This window comes from Miscanthus floridulus, chromosome 5 (assembly GCF_019320115.1).
Source record: "Miscanthus floridulus cultivar M001 chromosome 5, ASM1932011v1, whole genome shotgun sequence".
In the NCBI taxonomy this organism is placed as follows: Eukaryota; Viridiplantae; Streptophyta; class Magnoliopsida; order Poales; family Poaceae; genus Miscanthus; species Miscanthus floridulus.
The window spans coordinates 141,174,839-141,192,818 of record NC_089584.1 but is presented as its reverse complement, the minus strand read 5'-3'; the positions used below and the strand labels follow the sequence as shown (position 1 = coordinate 141,192,818).

General features: G+C 47.4%; 1 protein-coding gene and 2 pseudogenes across 4 annotated transcripts; 2 read left to right on the top strand and 1 right to left on the bottom strand.

Moving 5' to 3' along the window:
• Nucleotides 1-1,785: 1,785 nt before the first annotated feature.
• LOC136453897 (uncharacterized) lies at nt 1,786-17,815 on the top strand. 4 transcript variants are annotated; one of them, XR_010759089.1, is made up of 7 exons: nt 1,786-2,025; nt 2,129-2,197; nt 2,319-2,510; nt 10,636-10,742; nt 10,819-10,902; nt 17,068-17,185; nt 17,688-17,815. XR_010759089.1 is itself a non-coding variant. In XM_066454447.1 (6 exons), exons 1-6 carry the CDS (start codon nt 1,866-1,868, stop codon nt 17,074-17,076), a joined length of 621 nt encoding a protein of 206 aa, XP_066310544.1. In that variant the 5' UTR covers nt 1,786-1,865; the 3' UTR covers nt 17,077-17,786. The 4 variants fall into 4 exon arrangements, 3 of the variants coding, with proteins under 3 accessions (XP_066310544.1, XP_066310543.1, XP_066310546.1); XM_066454447.1 differs by having other exon boundaries at nt 17,068-17,786; XM_066454446.1 differs by lacking the exons at nt 17,068-17,185; nt 17,688-17,815 and adding an exon at nt 11,517-11,636.
• On the top strand, nt 5,238-6,691 carry LOC136453894 (uncharacterized; annotated as a pseudogene).
• On the bottom strand, nt 12,033-17,862 carry LOC136453896 (protein NRT1/ PTR FAMILY 2.13-like; annotated as a pseudogene).
• Between the last annotated feature and the right edge of the window lie 118 nt (nt 17,863-17,980).

The window sequence follows — 17,980 nt, the reverse complement described above, 5'->3', positions numbered from 1 at the left end:
ACTTCCGGCACGGCGTTGATCGGCAGTTCGCTCCTTGCCCGTGAACTGTCAGTCTTTTGCAGCCACAGCCACCTCGTCTGTAGTGCAGAGCCCACGAGTTTGAGGTCGGTGATTCCGAGCCCTCCTAACTCCGTCTGCCTGCGAGCAGTGTTCCACTCCACCATGCATTTCCCACGCGTACCCACGCATCCTTGCCGACCCACAGGAACTTCCTGCATATGGCGTCGATTTCCTTTCTCGCCCAGGGAGAAAGATTGTCTGCCATCATTGAGTAAATCGGCACAACCCGGAGCACCGATTTGATCCACACAATCGCTTCTGAATGTATAATATTGTCATTCCATTTATCATCTCTTGTGACATTATGGATCTCATATGGTTCTTTAGCAATTTTAATTTTGAGAAGCTTCTTTCAGGTGATGCGATATAGTAAACAAGATGCGATAAGTAATGGAAGTACTAGGATAACAAACTCAAAAATCTCCCTACCTGGGTAACTAAGGCCGCGTTTAGTTCCGAAAATTTTTGGCTTTTGGCTACTGTAGCACTTTCGTTTGTATTTGTCAAAAATTGTTCAATTATGGACTATTTAGGCTTAAAAGATTCGTGTCGCCAATTACAAGCAAACTGTGCAATTAGTTATTCTTTTTACCTACATTTAATGCTCCATGCATATGCCGCAAGATTTGATGTGACGGGAAATCTTGAAAATTTTTTGTTTTTGGGTGGGATCTAAATAGAGCCTAAATTTCAGATTCGTACCTTGCTGCCGCCTGACGCCTGCCTGCTCTGCTGACTGCTGGAACTGCCGAAGCCGAACAGGGATGAGGGATCACGTGAGGTGAGATTAGTGCCCTGTGTGAATCTCCGTTTGCGAACGCCGCCCGGCCTCCCACGCGCCCACGCCGCACCCACACGCAGGAAGGAAGGCCGCGTACTTGCGCCCACGCCGCACTCGCAAGGAAGAAGTCCAACAGTCCGTGCGTGATTCCTCTGCCGTACTGGATACGGGGCTGAGTACTAGACGTGTATGCATACTGGGGAGGGCCCATTGGCTCATTGGGCCTGGGACGGCCGTCCCTCCCGCCCCGCCTCAGGGCCGGGCCTGGACATGAGCTAACAGTGGAGGTCTTTACCAACCATGGATATCAGTTTATCAATAGATTAAGCTAACAGGGTCTGAACCTCTTGTACTAAGCATAAGCATTTGTTCTAGATGAACTCTAGTACTATCTCATGATGTGGAGGCTTTTGTACCTTTATCTACAAAAATAGGTTCCGTCTGTTTGGAGGGGAAAGCCGGAAATTTGTAACCAAGCAGCTCAGCTTGGAGATCCAGAAATTTTGTACAAGTATAATAACATAATGCAATTTAATGAAATTATTACAGCGAATCAAAATTACATTCAGTTCCTGCCATCAATATGATGAATTCAACACCAAGCCCCGCTCGCTTCTCTTATAATTCGTCTTTTTCAACTTATTTTTTTGAGCCTGAATATTTTTTTTTCTTACAATAAATCAGCTGAAATAGTGTTTCGGCTTGTTTTTCAGTGAGGTGAACGGAGCCCAAATTGTCAGGTTTTGGTTTTGACGCAGTATGCTTTGACGACATAAGCCTGTTCGCTGCTGCAGCAGCTGCTGTTTACACAGTAGCATGTGAGAAGGAGCTGCAGCAACAGCCACAGCAACAGCCGCTTATACCCTGTTCGTTTTTCTTGTGGTTATAAATCGGTTGATGCTGTTTTCTTCGTGAGAGAAAAACACTGACGGATGAAGCGAACAGGCATCCGAGCTTTTGCCAGTAAAACCATTACACAAATTTACCCGACTGCCATTCGCGACCACCACCGCCGCTCGCCAGAATGACGCCTCGGGTGCTCCTCTCCCGCCTGCGCCTCGCCCCTCTCCTCCACGACGGCCACCACCTGCGACGCTCTCTCTCCGCCGCCGCTGCCAAACTTCCTGACGAGTTGCCTCCTGGCGCGCCGCCGCCGACCTCCGACTCCAGGCTCTTCGTCGCCGGTACCGCTCTGCTCTCCCGCATCCTTGTCTGTCTCCCATATGATCCCCGATTGCATCATAGCTCTCACCGTACTACGTTTCTGTTTACCGATTGTGGGTTCAGGGTTGTCGTGGTCCGTGGACGAGCGCTCCCTCACGGACGCCTTCTCCTCCTTCGGCACCGTCACCGAAGGTACGAAACAGATTCGCGCACTGGAACCCCACTGTTACTAGGAACTTATTAGGAATGCCCAATTTCGTTTGTGTTTAATAACCTCTGCGCGTTGGGGTTTTTGGGTTCGGTTCGAGGTCAGATGGTGCACGGGGTAGGTGTTCGGCCAAATGCCGTGGAGACCGTGAGCCACTCCATCGTGCCCAGGCCCGCAGCCTGTTTGACGAAATTCCTGTTAGGGACGTGGTCACCTGCTCAGCGTCAATCTACCGGCATGCGAGGAGCGGGTTGTTTCATGAGTCAGCTGGGCTGTTTGTCGGCATGATGAGGGCAGGTGTGTGCCCAAACTCATTCACCTTGGTCGGTGTGTTGCTTGCGGCAGCTGGTCTGGGTGATGTTGTGCTTGCCGAGTGCATTCATGGGTGGGCTGTAAAGAGTCAGTTGGAATCCAATCATTTTGTTGCAACCGCACTGGTGGATGCATATGCAAAATGTGGGTGCCCCATGAACGCATTGGCGTTTGTCAGCGGTTTGAGGGATCCTAATGTAGTTTCCTGGAACGCGATGATCTCCGGGTTAGTGCACAATGTTTTGTTTGAGGAAGCAGTATTGGCGTTCAAGAGGTTGTGTTGTTGTTTTGGGTCAGTTCCTAATAACGTTGTGACCGTGATTAATGTCGCTCAAGCGTATGCTGGTTGTGGTGACCTTGGAATGTGCAAGAGTGTACATGCTTATGCAGTTAAGATCGGCTTTGATTTGTATGTCTCGGTGACAAACTCAATACTTGGCATGTACTTGAGTTTTGGGGATATTGAGATTGGAAGAGAGATTTTCAGGAAAATTATTGTTCGGAATGTGGTTACTTGGACAATGATGATGGGTTTCCTTCTTGAGCAGGCGCATGCTGGTGAAGTTATAAATATCTTTGTTCGGATGAGGTCAAATGGCATAGTTCCTGACAGGGTAGCAATGGTCAATTTGGTGCAAGCTTGTGCACTTCTGGGTGATGCAAGGAGAGGAAAAATGGTTCATGACCAAATGATCACCCATGGGTTTAGTAGTGAGCTTCCTGCAGTTAATTCATTAATCACTATGTATTCCAAATGCAAGGATTTAAGTTCCGCTAGAGTGTTGTTTGATGGAATGAGGAACAAAAGCTTAGTTTCATGGACTGCAATGGTTTCAGGGTATATAGGAAGTGGAAGAGCCCTAGAGGGGATGCATCTATTTGGTAAGATGAGGCGTGAAGATATTTTTGTGATTGATTATGTGACATTAGTCAGCTTATTGACTGGATGCTATGAGACTGCTAAGTTTGATCTGTGTGTTCAACTTCATGGGTATAGCTACAAGTCAGGTTTGTATCTGTATAGACCTGTCCCTAATACCCTCATGTCAGTTTATGGTAAGTGTGGATATGCCAGTTTAGCTCATAAAGTATTTGATGACATGATTTCTCGAGATGTTGTCTCGTGGAATACCCTGATATTATCCTATGGTATAAATGGCCAAGGAGAGCAAGCAGTAGCACTTTTTAATGACATGGAGGAATCTAGTGAAGAGCGAGACAGTGTAACATACTTGAACACAATGCTGGCATGCAGCCATTCTGGACAAGTTGATGATGGGTTGATCATATTCAGGAGAATGATTAATGAGAAGCACGTAAATCCATGCCAGGAGCACATTGGATGCCTAGTAGATATGTTGGCAAGAGCTGGTCGCTTGGATGAAGCAGCAGAAGTGGCTAGCTTGACTAGCAATGAGGGAGCAAATCCTTGGAAGGCTTTGATGGGAGGAGGTCACCTGCATAGTCACACAGAATTAACTGAAGTTGCTGCTAAGAAGGTGCTGAACGCGGACTCATTTGATAATGGCCATGTTGTGTTACTTTCTAACGCTTGTGCATCTGCTGGGAAGTATAGTGATGCTGAATCTATCCGATCCTGTTATTCGAAACAAACACAAAAGAAGATTCTAGGGCTTAGTTCCATTGAGGTTATGCTATCCAGCACAAGATAGCCACTATACTTCTTGCAATGGAAGGGAAAAGATACATGAGACAATTACCATACACTATCTGTCTGTCTCAAAGTATTGGAGATCTGTTTTAGGCATGAAAGATGGAGTTTTATTTGCAGACAGCCAGGTCCCATGTGATTAAAAGAGAAACATCAAGAATGAGGCTTCAGATAGCACATTTGATGCAATGGAAAATTGCATTGGTCCCCATGTGATTAAAAGAGAAACATCAAGAATGAGGCTTCAGATAGCACATTTGATGCAATGGAAAATTGCATTGGTCTTTATATTGTGATAGACTAAGAGTTTTTCATCTTGATTCTAGTATGGTTGAATCAGGAGCCTTACGTCATGTGAGTATGGTGTTTATCTGATGGTATTCTGACCCAATAGAAAACTTGTTGACTACACCATCAGTTCAATTGCATCTGTCATTTTGTGTTTCCTTAGTACTTTTGCCTTGGAGTACTAACCATATCTGATCTGTATCAATATCCCCCTCACTATATCCACTCTTTGAATACAATCATTTGCTGATTGTGAACATGATACATCCTATGGTCCATGCTTCATTGCAAAGAGTTGGCACAAGGCCTGAGATAATCTGAAGTACTTGACTTTTGAAAAATATATTATGGTGCATCTTGTTAGATGTATAGGAGGTATATGTGTTTTCCCTCTACTTGGAGGGCTTCTTTGCATATGTACATTGTGTATACTAGCCCTCTTGGGCCTTGCAATACGTTTGGTTGGCCTCATTCTACTTCTAACATGGTATCAAGCTAGGTTTCCATCCTTACCTTCGGCTGCTGAGCAACGCCGGCGATTTCTGCTCAACCCCGCCGGCCTCCGCATCCCACCCTCGGGCTGCTCCACCCCGGCCATCCGACCGCATCGCGCAGCCGTCGCGAACCCGCGCCGCACGCTCGCGCGCCCCTGCGCGCCGGCCCGCCGACCGCTCACGCGGCCCTGCGGGCAAGCGCGCCGCCCGCTCGCGCGTCATCGCGCGCCGGCCCGCCGCCGCTCGCGCAGTCCTGCACGCCACCGCGCCGCCCTCCCGCGCCACCGCACCGCCCTCTGCGCCCGCTTCCTCCCGAGCGGCCCTGCGAGCCGGACGCCGCCTCCACCTGCGTGCGCGGCTCGTCTCCCGTGCAGTTGCTCTGCTGCCACTCTCATCTCAACTCTTTCTGTCTCCCTCTCCTCTCTTCGTCCGCGCCTGTATAGCGAGCCGTCGGTCTTGTGCTAGTGAGCCGGCCGGTCCTCCTCTCCTCTCTGTAAAAAAAAAAAAAAAAAACAGAGGCTCGTTCTCTCCTCCATGGCGTCTCCCGGACGTCCTGGCCATGTTCTGGTCCCTCGGTGCCCTGTTATTTTCAATGGCACCAATTGGAGCGATTTTGTTTTCCATATGGAGGTCCACATGGATGGGCAGCTGCTGTGGGGCTACCTCACGGGTGAGCGGATCTGTCCTCCCCGTCCTCTTCTTCCCACGCCGCCCACATACCCGCCAGATGCTGATGATGATGCCAAGAATGCTTTACTTGAGGCATTTGAGGCTGAGATGGAGAGCTACCAGTCTGATCTCGGTGTCTATGAGACTTGGCTGCGCGAGGAAAAATCTGCTAAGGCTATCTTACTTGCGAGCATGGAGGTCGATCTCTCGTTATCCCTTAGAGGTCTTGCCACTTCACACCTTATGTGGGCTCACCTCCGTCGCAGTTACGAGATTCGTAACGAAGCGATGTACCTTGCTGTTGTTGAGGAGGCTCAGTCGCTTCGTCAGCTTGACTCCACAGTTGAGGACTTCCACCGTCAGATGACAGCTGTCTGGCATCGCCTGGACAGTTTGGGCGCTGAGTTCTGCGGTGGTGGTACTTGCCGGTGCTGTGACCGTCACCGGGACCAGAGAGACATTCTTCGCCTTCACGAGTTTCTCTCTCGGCTTCGTCCCGAGTTCGAGACTGTTCGAGCAGAGTTGCTGACTCGTCGTCCGCGCCCATCGCTCTCAGAGGCGATGCCTGAGTTACGAGCTGAGGAGACACGTCTTCGAGCTGGGGGTGTGACTCGTGTTCCGCCGCAGCCCTCCGTCCTAGCAGCCACACCTCCCCAGGTCTCTCCGCCTCCGTCTCAGCCCTCTCCTGTGGTGACGGGGGCACCTTCTGGTATTCAGTGTGGCTACTGCAAGATCTATGGTCATGAGGAGAAGGATTGTCGCAAGAAGCAGCGCGACCGATCAGGGCGTCGTGGCAGACGCTCTTTTCAGGGCTCTGGTGGTTCCTCGACTTCACAGAGCACTCGTTCCGTGTCTGCAGCGGAGCAGGAGGTTCTTGCCCTGTTTCGTCGCCTCACTACTGCAGCTCAGGCCTCTGGTCACGGGACTACAGCTCAGGCTTCTAGTTCCGCTCCTCCTCCGTCAGGTATATCATCCCCATGGTTCCTCGACTCTGGTGCCTCTTTTCATATGACACCTCATGCAACACACTTATCCTCTCTATCTTCCCCTGATCCACCTATTTCTGTTCGCACCGCAGATGGCACTTCTCTTCCTGTTGCTGGGAGATGTGTTCTTTCGACCTCTTCGTTTAATATTCCTACTGTTTCGCATGTTCCCAAACTCACTATGCAACTCTTGTCTGCGGGTCAAATCACTGATCATGGCTGTCGCATAATCCTTGAGTCTGATTCTTGTTGTGTTCAGGATCTCCGTACGGGCCTCTTGGTGGGAACTGGGCCTAGGTGTCGGGACTCCCAACGCCTCTGGGAGCTTGATTGGTTGCGTCTTCCTTCACCCGTTTTGGCTCCCAGTTCTCCAGCATCCGTGTCAGCTGCTTCGTCTACCACTTCTTTTGCGCAGTGGCATCGTCGTCTTGGCCACCTCTCTGGTTCTAGATTGTCCACCCTTGTTGGTAGTGGTGTTTTAGGTCCTGTTTCTGGTGACACTACTCTTCATTGTACGGGTTGTAAACTTGGCAAACAGTTGCAACTCCCCTACCCTTCTAGTGAGTCTAAGTCCCAGAAACCTTTTGATCTTGTTCACTCTGATGTATGGGGTCCTGCACCTTTTGTTTCAAAAGGGGGTCAATCATATTATGTTATTTTCATTGATGACTATTCGAGATTTACCTGGATTTATTTGATGTCTTCTCGTGGTCAATTTCTTTCTATTTACCAGCAATTTGCCACCATGATCCGTACCCAGTTCAACTCTCTCATTCGAGTTTTTCGTGCGGATTCTGCTGGTGAGTACATCTCCACTGCTCATCGTTCCTACCTTGCTGAGCAGGGTACGCTTGCCCAATTTTCATGTCCTGGTGCTCATGCTCAAAATGGTGTTGCTGAGCGCAAGCATCGCCACACTCTTGAGACTGCTCGTGCTCTCTTGATCTCTTCTATGCTTGCTCCTCATTTTTGGGCTGAGGCGGTTTCTACAGCTATTTTTCTTATAAATCGCCAACCCTCTACTTGTCTTCAGGGTTGCACTCCCTATGAGCGTCTTTTCGGCACCCCTCCTTCCTATAGCCATCTTCGTTGTTTTGGGTGTGTCTGTTACGTCCTACTTCCACCTCGTGAGCGCACAAAACTCACTGCTCAGTCTGTTGAGTGTGTTTTTCTTGGGTACAGTACGGAACATAAGGGTTATCGCTGCTATGACCCTGTTGCTCATCGGATGAGGATTTCTCGAGATGTCACCTTCGATGAATCCCGGCCTTACTATCCTCGTTCCCCTTCCGGTTCTTCTAGTACCACTGAGTCCCTCTCATTCCTCACTTTACCTGAGTGGTACCTTCCGCTGTCGTCTCCATCCTCTTCGCCCCCTCAGGTATCTTTTACTCCGCCTCCACCACCACCACCTACTTCACCACCTCCTCCTACCTCTCCACCACCAGTCTCTCCTCCACTATCATCATTGCATCCTTCCCGTGAGATCACTCACTACTACACTCGTCGTCCGCGCCCGGCGCCACCACTTGACTCTTCTCCGTCCGTCCTTGGACCTCCTCCCGAGTTTCCTCCTCGTTATTATCTTCGTGATCGCAGCACCCTTCGTCGTCCCGATCACCTTGGCTTCACTGCTGTCGTCTTGGCTGAGCCCGCGACCTATCGGGAAGCTGCCGTTCACCAGGAGTGGCAACATGCTATGGCTGAGGAGATTGCTGCCCTAGAACGTACTAGCACCTGGGATCTTGTTCCTTTGCCACCTCACGTCACCCCTATCACTTGCAAGTGGGTGTACAAGGTAAAGACCCGCTCGGATGGCTCTCTTGAGCGCTACAAGGCGCGCGGCTTCCAACAGGAGCAAGGTCGTGACTATGAGGAGACCTTCGCTCCTGTCGCGCACATGACTACTGTTCGCACTCTTCTTGCAGTTGCTTCTGTTCGTCAGTGGTCGATATCCCAGTTGGATGTCAAGAATGCCTTCCTCAATGGCGAGCTGCGAGAGGAAGTCTATATGCAGCCACCTCCAGGATACTCTGTTCCTGATGGCCTGGTTTGTCGGTTGCGCCGTTCTCTCTACGGCCTCAAGCAAGCTCCTCGGGCCTGATTTGAGCGTTTCTCCTCTGTTGTCATCGATGCTGGTTTTACGCCAAGTGATCACGATCCTGCTCTTTTTGTTCACACTTCCCCTCGTGGTCGCACCCTTCTTCTTCTCTATGTCGATGACATGATCATCACGGGCGATGATTCCCAGTACATTGATTTTGTGAAGCAGCGTCTCAGTGAGACATTCCTTATGTCTGATTTGGGTCCCCTTCGTTACTTCCTTGGTCTTGAGGTCACCTCCACATCTGATGGTATTTTTCTCTCTCAGGAGAAGTACACTCAGGACATTCTTTCTCGTGCTGCTCTCACTGATCACCGCACTGTTGATACTCCTATGGAGCTTGGTGTTCACCTACGACCCACTGATGGTGTACCACTTGCTGATCCTACTCGCTATCGTCAGCTTGTTGGGAGTCTTGTCTACCTTGGGATCACTCGTCCTGACATTTCTCACTCTGCATATCTTGAGTCAGTTTGTCTCAGCTCCTACCCAGCTCCACTATGCTCACCTCCTTCGTGTTCTGCGATACCTTCGTGGAACTATCTCTCGGCGCCTTTTCTTCTCTCGTTCTAGTTCTCTTCAGCTTCAGGCGTATTCTGATGCGACCTGGGCGAGTGATCATTATGATCGCTACTCTCTCTCTGCCTATTGTGTTTTCCTTGGCTCCTCCTTGATTGCCTGGAAAACCAAGAAGCAGACTGCAGTTTCCCGCTCGAGTGCTGAGGCTGAGCTGTGTGCTATGGCGACTGTGACTGCGGAGGTGACATGGCTACGATGGCTTCTTGAGGATTTTGGTGTTCCTGCCACTGCACCCACTCCTCTCTCTTCTGACAGCACCGGTGCGATCAGTATTGCTCGAGACCCAGTCAAGCATGAGCTCACCAAACACATTGGCGTTGATGCTTCCTACATGAGATCGCAGGTGCATGATCTGGTTGTGACGCTCCACCATGTGCCTTCAGAGGTTCAGTTAGCTGATTTCTTCACCAAGGCACAGACCCGGGCTCATCATAGATTTCTACTCTCCAAACTCAGTGTTGTAGATCCACCATGAGTTTGAGGGGGGGTGTTAGATGTATAGGAGGTATATGTGTTTTCCCTCTACTTGGAGGGCTTCTTTGCATATGTACATTGTGTATACTAGCCCTCTTGGGCCTTGCAATACGTTTGGTTGGCCTCATTCTACTTCTAACACATCTCATCCATGTGACAATGTAACATTTTACTTGAAGTAGTGCCTAGGAAATTGCAAAAAGATAAGGTCGATTTTACTTGAAATATTTTATGAAATTTGTGCCTCATTTGTGCAGCCCTAGATCACGTTTATTGCAAGAGTGCAAGTTTCTGCCATGTCTTGCATCTTATTTGTTTGTCCCTATTTTTTCTTGAGGCAAAATGTCTGTCCCTATTTATCAGGCACTTACAAGTTTGGATGTTTGTTTATGAAACTAATTGTGTGATCAGATCCTTGTTTTAAAGTTTTTCACACTAACATCGTGTATGTTGCTGTGCTATTAGCCTACTACCAACAAAACCATAGTTAATAATGTTGACGCTAAAATAGCAACAGTTAAGAAGTGTTATGGTTGTATTACTCCAGGGGTAGCTATCATGTCATGGCTACATGTAGCACATGCATTCTGGCTATTGTTTCCCTTCATCTGTGGTATGTGATTATAGGTTAACCTAGTCAGGGGTTTACTCTTCCATATCATGGCAGTGTTCATATACTTGAAAACCAATAGGTCAAGTTATTTTTGTGTTTACCTGGTGTTGAGCTAGTGCAATAAGAAATAACTTTTTATGCTTTTGGCCTATTTGCCCCCACGAATTTTTACCAACTTTGTATTTATAAGGTTTAAATAATTTAGTTATAAAAGGACCTTTTGCTTTGCAGTTAGAATAATGTATGACAAAAACTCTGGAAGGTCAAGAGGCTTTGGATTTGTTAATTTCTCAAATGATCATGAAGCTAAGTGTGCCAAGGATGCTATGGATGGGAAGGTACAGCCTTATTGTTTCAAAAACATGTCAGTTATTGCAGTTAGAAATGAAGCATTAACCTATATTAATTCTACAGGTAATGCTAGGGCGGCCATTGCGAATAAGTTTTGCTCTTGGAAAAGTCCGTGGCGCATCAGTTATTGTTCCTCGACTTTCTACGGTGAGAAAAAAAATTAACAATGACATGTTCGTTCACTTCGTTACCGGAAACCGAAGCACGCCTACTATTAACAAGTTGGTCTTTAGAAATATTGCTTCTACTGGCCTTTTGTCATCTCCATATATAAAATATTTCTAAAAGTTAAATTAAATCTGTGGAAATTGTAAAAATTGAATGTTTAATTATATTGGCTCTTGCCTCTTGTTCATAGACCGACCCTCAGTTCAGTTGCTTTTTTTTTTAAGTTGATCTGCTTGTATTGGCCCTACACTCCTACAGAAGCTTTAGAAGCTAGCTTGAGAGTGATTGATGCTAGGAGTGTTAGCAACTGGTTGGAAATGCCACACTGAGACAGGCTACAGTTGTATTTAGAAGAAAAAAAATTAACCGTTTGATGGCTAAACAACTGCTGAGTAATCAACAAGCTGCTTGCTGTTTCATGTTCTCTCAGAATTTATTTTCCTTTTTTATTTCTCTTCGAGAGAGATCTACTTGCATTTTGTATTTAGGTATGTGATACTGTGAACTGTGATAGGCGGCTACCCATACTGTGCGTACTCACCTAAAAATATTAAATTCGAAACCTGATATAATTTGGCAATTTACTTCTGTAGATGTTCACAGTATCGGGTTATATGTTACCGCAGCTGACTGCTTTGCTCAATTACTTCCTGTAACTGTCAGTTATGATTAGTTGTATGAAGTATGAACCCTGGTCCCAAGTACCTACCAATGCAATATACAGGAAATCTAATACTATATGCAGTGAAGTCCGTGAAGAAATTGGTGCATTGTTGTGCTTATGTGTTACACATATTACATGGAGCCTTAGCTTCTACTCAAGTATGAAAGACTTCATTGAATTTATATATACTGTCACACACTTCATGAAGTTCCAATATAATAGACCTTATATATTGTTGTTGTTTGGATGATAGACCTTATTTATTGTCGTTTTTTTTTTAAAAAGTTGTTTGGATAATGAAGTTAAGTCACCATGACTGGCTGAATTGCAATTCACATGTTCTTCTCTAACATTCACAAGATACATATTACTATAAGGCATCTTACAACCTGAATCTCAATTATCACTAAATCTGTATAGTATATAAATTACCCTTGAAAAAAAATCATTTTCTATGCGCCTCTGTGTCTATCTTGATCTATGTAGCTTCTTCTTTGGCATGACTTTTGATGGACTCTTCAGCATGGAGAGACATGACCTTATATTTATAGTAGCTAGAACAGGAAGTAGAAAAGGTTAAGTGCTCCCAGTCCCAGGATGGCAGTAAAATGATAGTAAAAATCAAGTTTGCCATTGTTAATATTGTCTGTTAACCCACTTGTGTGGCCATATCTGGCGGTAACCTTCCTTGTGATGTTTACAGCGGCTCAGTGCAGTACACAAATAAGGCTCAGTGCAGTACACAAATAGTTTGCTCTGGCTATAGCCTATAGCACAGAACAATAGGCATATGATCCTGCATTCCTGCTAGAGATTGCATATGCTCTGGAAACTGCTTATTATAAAGTTCTATTTGTCCAACTATGATGAAGGCTCAACAATATCCCATTAAAACCAGTTGGGGTGCAAGCCACAAAACTGTCATAGGTGATATACCTCCATGAGACAAAGCTGAATTCCTCCTTTTATGCTCATCAAGTTCTGCTACCACCATAGAAATAGGAGAAATTACCAATCTCACACCTTGTTTCTGTTGAAGTGTAATTCCACCTTCCAGCCCAGTGAATTTTCTAGCAAGAGGTACCATAATTCGGTCGTAGATGGGGATGACCACAGCTAGGGTGATAAGGGATATGGATGTAACAGAGCCTGCAGGAATTTCAAAGTGTGGGCCTAGGTGACAGTCCATGGTAAATGCTTTCAATATTATAAAGGTGAATTGTTGAGGCATTGTAACAAACATAATATTCCAGAAAAATGAATAGGCAAAATAATTACCAAACATTTGACTTCCTCTATTTGCTGGATATTGCAAATTTCCCATGAGTTTCTTGCAGAACCCTCATCGTTTATATCACCATCCCGCATAATTGCACCTTTGTTCAGAAACCTGAGATGTCATGGGCATAAAGAGGGGCGCCGTAGGGCGCAAGTGTCCTAGTTGGGCCTTAAGCCCATTAGTGTTAATTAGTGTCTCTCTTAGTTATTTATCTATAGGAATAGTACCATATTGTCTAGGCACAAGAGGTGTTAGTCCTATGTACCCTTTATATTCAGCCCATGGGGCACAATGGAAAGAAAGCAATGAATTATGAAACTATTCTAGTCTCCCTCAATCTCTCAAGCTCTAGGCAAAGCATAAGGCCTCAAGCTCTAGGCAAAGCATAAGGCCTAATTATCCCCAGTTATCCCCAAATATATCCAGGTGCATAACATCTGGTATCACGAGTCTGTCGATCCTTCCACAGCCGCTGCCAGTCTTCTCCATTAGCCGCCGCCAGCAGCAACCATCTCGTCGATCCTCTCCATAAAAAAAAAAAAAAAAAAAAAAAAAAAAAAAAAAAAAAAAATCCGATCCAGCAGAACCCTAATTCCGCCGCCGCCAGGCCAACCCCCACCTTCGCCGCCGTCTTCATGCGCCGCCGCAGCCACAACTCACCACCATCCGTCCATGCCTTTCTTCTATTTTTAGCCGCCTCTTTCCCGTCTCCACCAGCCGCCGCGCCTCCATCTCCGCGCAGCCTCGATCTAGATCACTTCCTCCCGATCTCCACCACCATCCGCCGGCCACCACTGCCATCCGCGCCATCCGCGCGGCCCTCCTTCAGTTGCGCCGTCCACGCGCGGATCAAAGTCTCCACGCGCGGGGACTCCTCCGCGCGATTCGTCTTCACGCGCGCGCGGGCTTCACGTGCGGGCGCTGGTGGGACTCCGCGCGATTCTTCTTCACGCGCGGGCGGTCTCCTTCCGCGCGGGCCATCTCCACGCACGCGGGTCTTTCCCGCACCGATCGTCTTCACGCGGGTGATCATCCCCACGCGCGTACCTTCGTCCCCTGCTTCAGCGGGACACTGTCCGTCGACGCCCGTACATGATGGAGTTTCCACAGTTTGATGGAACCTCTGATCCGGAGGCCTTCATCAACCAGTGCGAGCTCTACTTCCGCCGGGAGCGCATCATGGTGGAAGAACGGGTCTGGATAGCTTCTTGCAATTTGAAAGCTGACGCCCGGGTTTGGTTCCTCCAATACCAGGAGGAGGAAGGCACCCCAGCGTGGCGTCACTTCACCGAGCTCCTGCAGCGGCGGTTCAAACCGCCCCCAGGCCCCGACCTGCTCGACAACTCCATGCGCCGCCTTGATAAGATGTCCGCACAACTTGATCGCATCCGGGCGTGTCTCGAGGCGATGGACAAGAGGGACCGTGAACGCCGGGCGGCTGTACGCCTCCAGGCAGCCACACGCGGACTCCTGGCACGCCGCCGAGCGCGGGCTCTTCGTGCCACAAAAGCATTGAAGGAGCAAGCAACGGTGCGCCTCCAGGCAGCAGTACGAGGATTGCTTGTCCGTCGCATGGTGCGGAAGATACGCATGCACCTCAGCTCCTCGCTGTCATGCCTGTTCATCCCCTCGGGCCCTTCCATACATCATGCGGCTCCAATCGAAGGGGAGGTCCAAGTATGGGCGCCTCCAGTGCAGCGACCTCGCATCACCATCCAGCATCCGGCATCAAAGGCTATGGCGATCTCATTCATCCTTGTGCCTGCCGCGGTGCTAGACACATCCAGCATAAGCGCCGGTTGCTTCACGCTCCACCCTTCAGCTTACATGAAGTCAACAGAGGCGCTCTTCCCTTGGGATCCAGGTGGATATAGTTGTATTTTCGTCTTAAATAAAAATGGTAAGCCGAGATGTAAAAGGCTTAACCTTAGGTCGAGTCAAATAAGTCCGCGGAATCTATCCAGCTCGAGGACGAGCTGGGTCTCCAAGGGCGGGGGAGATGTCATGGGCATAAAGAGGGGCGCCGTAGGGCGCAAGTGTCCTAGTTGGGCCTTAAGCCCATTAGTGTTAATTAGTGTCTCTCTTAGTTATTTATCTATAGGAATAGTACCATATTGTCTAGGCACAAGAGGTGTTAGTCCTATGTACCCTTTATATTCAGCCCATGGGGCACAATGGAAAGAAAGCAATGAATTATGAAACTATTCTAGTCTCCCTCAATCTCTCAAGCTCTAGGCAAAGCATAAGGCCTCAAGCTCTAGGCAAAGCATAAGGCCTAATTATCCCCAGTTATCCCCAAATATATCCTGGTACATAACATGAGATGAATGGAAATTGTGATACACCAGATAATCCTAGCATATTCACAGCTTTTCTTTTCACTTCATTCAAGCATGTATTGTCCACATCCCTGCTTGCATAGAACATTGTCTATTCTCTATGTTGCCTGTATGTTATTTGCCATTAAATGGATATTACCAATTTGATTAGCTCAGTCCGTTCAAGACTTCAAGTCCTCTTTGACTCGAATTTTGGTGCCAATTTCTTCTTATTTACAGTGCCACATAGTTCCTCCTAGACTGGTTGAGATTTTTCTTTTAATATCCTCAACTAACGAATGTTATGTCAGTTTGTTAATCAGACAATTACCCTTGCAATTAAGATATACGTAATCATTGTTAGCAAAATATCTGTACAATAATTCTAGCTTGTTAGAGTGCGAGCAAATATTATAATGTAGCCTCAATCATTGACAATAAATTTGCTTGGGAGAATCAGGGTTGCTTTTTGGAATATTTTAGTATGAAACATATTTTCAGCTATGTTCGATAGATTCATCGTGGCTAGTTCTTTTTGTGCATGGACTGATATACAGTATTCGCTAGACCTAGTCAAACCTTTTATATCTTTCCATACTGTTGCTCATATATAGGGGCAGGGTGATACATATTTCGCCTAAATTGTAAAGTGGCAGTATGAAAATGCGGTTGCCCCTTGTGGGAGGGTTGTACAGCATCAGCACTTGTTGATTTATGTCATGAGGGCATGGAAATTTGAGTCTTCTCTTTTAAAATGATGCCACAAAGTTGCACAATTCCAGAGAAGATGCTTCCCTCTGGTAGTACATGGACATAAAGTCTGGCACCAGCTGATGTTGGTCTGGATGTGGGTATGCCAAATCCTAGTGCCCAGCTGAGGGTCTGGATGTAGAAGACAGTCATAGATAATACCAGGGCAGCGGCAGGGCAGCGGTACTTGTGCTATAGTACCAGTTATAATAGCTATATAAGCCCGTTCAATTTCTTTTATCAGTCTGATCCAATTGGTCTACTCCGAAAGGCAAACTGCATGACCGGATTGCTCCACCACCAATAGTTAGGAGCCCTAGGGAAAGGTATAGCACGCCCAGCTGATGTTGATCTGGATGTATATGACAGCCATAGACAATACCGGGGCAGCTGTACTCTTTCGACTTCTTTCATCAGTCTGATCAAATTGGTCTAACTCCAAAAGGTAAGCTCATGGCTGGATGGCTCCAGCACCAATAGTTAGGAGCCCAAGGGAAACATATAGCACGCACAGCTGGAGTGTTGCTGAACTATTGCAGTGTCCTACTTGGGATATTTGATTGCATATTGGCGGTTTAAGAGCAGGAAGTGACACAGTCAGAGTCACTCCTAGTATCCCCTGTTTTTGTTGGAAATAAACACATTGATTAGAAAGAAGCAATGCACAATTCCATCTACTATTAATATTTCAAGCATTTATTAGAAAAAAATTAGTACAGTTGTGGTAGTCATGCATTCTTTTGAAAAAAGAAACTCGGAGTGCAAAATGTGCAATCCAGCTACATTATGCATCTTGACGTGAAAGAATCGAATTGTGTATCATATGCTTATTTGCACTTAATAATCTACATGAAACACTGTAGGATGCAGCATGGTAGGCATGAGCATGAATGGATGCATAGGGTGGCTGTAGCATGATTTTTCTGGCAAATATGTTGACCTATGGTCTGTGACTCCTTACAGCATCTTGGACCAGTAAAATACCATCAACGGCTATACCAAGTTCTGTGAACTAATAGAACCGACTTAGTCTAATCTTTTGCCTAGGGTCCTTGTGCTTGCCATTTCGTTTTATTGAGCCTTATGCTAAAGATGACAGCTGATTTTCCGTTCCATTTTGTGTTGACGAGCAGGTGAAATGAGCAGAAGCCTTGGTCGTGGCATGGACTGATGGACATAATACCAGGAGGGTTGCGTAGCACCCATAGGATATTGGTTTTGAACCTTCCAAGTTAAAAATCAGAGATGAAGGTGTTAGTGTTCGTTTTAGGCATATTCATCAGATTGGGATACATAGTAGTAGAATAGGTGTTCGGGATTCACAGAGAGACAGAGAGAAAGGGGGTGATAGGTAGCAGACCATCAAAAGCCATAGTGGTCGAAGCACCGGCCGGGGTCTCGTTGGCGGACGCCATCTGCGCGCCGGCAGCGACGTTCGGTGGAGAGGAAGGAGTCGGCGCTGTGGCGTCCTCGGCGGCGGCGTGTGCGTTGGGGTGGCGTTGCCGGCGTCGGTGGTGCTTCCCGTCGCTGGCAGCACCCCTTCTCAAGATCGGGTCTAGGGTTAGGATATCGGGGGGGTGACTGGCGGCGCGGTGAACCTCGTACCGCGAGCCCCAGCCCCCACCTTTCCTTTATAGCGCTGTGCGACGGGGGGCCACCAACCATGTAGGGTTGGGCGCCCCCGATCAGGGTGCGAGAACAAGGCCCAAAAGGCCGTTGGGCCTAACTGGTGGGAGATCAAACCTAACAGAAGGCACCTAGCAATGGCGTGAAGTTCAGCGTGGCGAAGATGATGCTGTTGGTTATGTTTGTCGCCTTGAGTTGCTCGATGTTGAAGGTTTCACGAGGTACGTTGTCAAGTTTGCAGCCACCCCGCATGAGGCCACCTTTTCGAATGTCTCGTTTGCTGCATCCCAAAAGAGTGCCATTCAAGTTTTTCAGAAAAAAAAAAGAGTGCCATTCAGTATACACTCTTCTTGAATTGATTCATGTAAAGATGTGGTGGCAACCGTCACTGCTCACTAGTAGTATACAAGGCAGTTACAA